Source organism: Ammospiza caudacuta, chromosome 2, assembly GCF_027887145.1.
Source record: "Ammospiza caudacuta isolate bAmmCau1 chromosome 2, bAmmCau1.pri, whole genome shotgun sequence".
In the NCBI taxonomy this organism is placed as follows: domain Eukaryota; kingdom Metazoa; phylum Chordata; class Aves; order Passeriformes; family Passerellidae; genus Ammospiza; species Ammospiza caudacuta.
In genome coordinates, this window is record NC_080594.1 from 29,609,458 (window position 1) to 29,612,742 (window position 3,285).

At 51.2% G+C, this 3,285-nt stretch overlaps 1 protein-coding gene across 1 annotated transcript; it reads right to left on the reverse strand.

Moving 5' to 3' along the window:
* Positions 1-1,140: 1,140 nt before the first annotated feature.
* NHLH2 (nescient helix-loop-helix 2) lies at positions 1,141-1,572 on the reverse strand. The gene has a single exon (XM_058800393.1). The coding sequence runs from the start codon at positions 1,570-1,572 to the stop codon at positions 1,141-1,143; it is 432 nt and encodes a 143-aa protein (XP_058656376.1).
* Positions 1,573-3,285: the final 1,713 nt, after the last annotated feature.

A 3,285-nucleotide genomic window follows, 5' to 3' on the forward strand; every position in this document is an offset into this window, starting at 1 on the left:
TGCAAAACAGCTCACCATTCATGAGAGATATGAAAAACGCATCAGATAGAAACCAGATTTATCTATTTTCACTACAAAATATTGCATTATATAAAGCAACATAGACACACAAAAAAACCCTGAAAAAGACTAAAATCTTTGGATAGCAGATGTGGTTTTTTTTCTTTTTCTTTTTTGTCCCTAAAATGCGCTTCTTGTTTTAAGAGATTCACAGCAAAGAACATGAAACATTTTCAGGTTATAGAATTTTTTTGGTTGTCACAAAGGAAAGCAGTCCTGGATTTACTTTTCTTTCTTTTTTTTTCTTTTTTTTTAGGAAAAAATGTCCTTTCCTAAAAATATACCACACACATACACACCCACGCTCACTCCCACACACATGCATGTGTACACACACGCACATATACACCCACAAAGAAACTACTTCCCTTATAAACGATTTGCAAAGTACTTTTCAGACGCAACTATAGATCAGAATAACAACAAGTTTAAAAAAAAACCTCTCCTAGTTAAGTGCTAGTGGTTGTTGATCCCACACAAGGAAAGAAAAAAATAAGGTCAAGAACAAATGCCTTGATATATATAAAATATACTTATAAACAGGGAGGGAGGGGAGGTTTGTGGTACACAAGTGCAATATAATTGGAGGGAGAAAATAAATTAAAAATAAAATAAAATGAACACTGTATTGATCCCAACAAACACTCATAAAGTCAAACATAATATTCCACAGGAGAAAGTGTAAACACCCGACTATAGAAACCAATTGGCACGAAGTATCCAAAGTAAAATTGCCACCACTCTGAAAAATAAATAAATCTTGAAAAAAATAAATTGTCAACTCCTTCTACCATAAATAAAAAATAGTTATTTTTAACTGCACCCATGGGTCACACGTTTAAGGTCACAAGTAGATGTTTTTGGATATATATAAAGGGGCACTTGACAGCCTGAAGAGAAAATCCGGTTTTACACTTCTCTTCGAAAAGCGGGCTCTCGACCGGGCGGGAGCCCTCCGGGGCGGGGAGCACAGCAGCGGGGACCCCCCGCCCGCCGCCCGCCCGGGGAAGGCGCTGCCCGCCGCGGCCGGACCGGGGCGGCGGGACTGGGGGTCCCGGGGCTCCGCGCGTCCGCCGGGCGCTACACGTCCAGCACGTGGTTGAGATAGGAGATGTAGCAGATGGCGAGGCGCAGGATCTCGATCTTGGAGAGCTTCTTGTCGGGGGGCAGGGTGGGCAGCAGCTTGCGCAGCTCGGCGAAGGCCAGGTTGAAGGCCTCTACGCGGATCCGCTCACGCGTGGCGTGCGCCGAGCGGTACTTGGCCGTGGCGCGGCGCCGCCGGCGCTTCTCCTCGCGGCTCAGCGGCGGCGGGTGCAGCCCGGGCCGGCCCCCGCCGCGGCCCTCCCCGCCGCCGCCGCCGCCCCGGCCCTCGCCGCCGCCGCCCTCGGCGGGCTCCGGGTCGGAGACGCAGCAGCTGAGCGCCTGGGCGTCCGCGCCGCCCAGGGACTCCGGGTCGGAGGGCGCCGAGGAGGGGTGGTCGGAGTCGGCAGCTTGGTCCGGGCTAAGCATCATCTTGGAGGGGGCGGAGGAGCCTTCCCGAGACAGAGAAGCAAAGAGAGCGGGTCAGGGCCCCGGCCCCGGGATACAGGGGCAAGGCGGGGAGCAGGAACACGGGCAGGGACACGGGGGACATGCCGGTCCCCGCGCCCTGCCCCCGGCGCCGGTACCGCCCGACCGGGCCGGGGGGAGAGCCGGCTGGACGAGTTGCGGCTCCTTCAGAGAGTACTAATGAGAGCAATACCGGGGATAAACGATACCCTCATTTATCCATCCCTTGTCTAGCGTTTGACGGCAGCTTCAGCCGAATATACTTCCTGCCGTTATTCTCTGCGCTTCCTTGGGTCTTGAAACAGGCCCAGAGAGCAATAGAGGATTTTTTTTTTCCAAGCAAGCTAATATCCAGTGTTCCAATAATATGGTGATTCCCCGCCCCCCTCTCCGTCCAGGCCCCCAATTTTAATATTGTTTTTTCTAGCCTGCCAGTTTCTGCTTAACTGTTTCTCTTTCGAAAACGCTCTATGGGATCCAGACTACAGACATGATACTTTTAAATACACAGCTCAAGGCTCCACAAATATAACAAGGCCAGCGGGGAGATTTATTTCCCCAATCCCTACGGGATCCGATGTATCTGCTAGGCTCTTCCCTCTGCTCTTTTCTCTGTGCTCCTTCTTTTTTTCTTTTTCTTTCTTTCCTTTCCTGATGCTAATCGTGCAGATAGCGATTTGCTAACGATCAGACGGGAATGTTTGGAGAGTTTCCGTTTCCTAAGCGTCGGATTCAAAAAGAAACAAAACCTCAAAGCAGAGGCCGAACTTTTCCATCCCTTTAAATTTTCCCTCCTCTCCCCTCCCTGCGCGAAAAGGGGGGGGAGGCTAAATAAATAAATAAATAAATGCGGACGTGCCTTTCAAAAGAAAATTGAATCGTATCTTCTTGCGGCCTCACAGAGCACCATCTGTCATGTAGACAGCAATACAAATCCGAGCGCGTCCGTGGACATGCCGGCATGTAATAAAACAATACATCAGGCAACTAGTGAATAACCTTGGACACAAATGTGTGTGTGTGTGCGTGCGTGTGTGCAGCTGGGGTGTCGAGCGAAGTCGGGAGCAAGCCTGATGGAGGAGGGAACATCGCATCCCCCTTTCCCCCGAATTAAGATTGCAAACTATTTCCACATAAAGTTTCCAGGGAAAGTCCCAGTCGGGCCTCAGACCCGGTTCGGGAAAATAAACTATTATTATTATTATTGTGGTAATAATGACAACAGCAACCACACGGGCAGGAGGAGTTCCCCCCAGGCAGGGGTAGAGCCAAGCTGCCCCAGCGGGGCGAGGCGCGGGGCACGCGTGGCGGGGCACAGGGGCTCCGCCGCGGGCCGAGGCTCAGCGCTCCCCGAGGTGCAGCCAGGGCTGGGGAGTGGGAGACGAGAGCTCTTCCTTCTCCGGGAAAGGGCCGGGTCTTGCCAGGGCCGTCGGAAACGCTTCCTCTTCGATTTTTAATAAGGAGCGTTAATCAGGCCCACAAGGCAGGGGTAGGGAAAAAACCCCATTAGCGCGCAAGTCAGGTATCAGTGATCTCGTGGGGCAAAAAGATACAGAGGAAAGGTTTAAAATCACCTTTCAACTGGCACCCAAGCGAGGGGGCTTATGCAAAAAGCAGGTTAGAGAGGCAGGATTTGCAGGCTGATTGTATGAATACGGGCAATTAAAGCGGTGATTC

Coding starts and splice junctions, on each gene's coding strand:
- NHLH2 (XM_058800393.1), bottom strand. CDS start 1,572: ATGATGCTTAGCCCGGACCAAGCTGCCGACTCCGACCACCCCTCCTCG.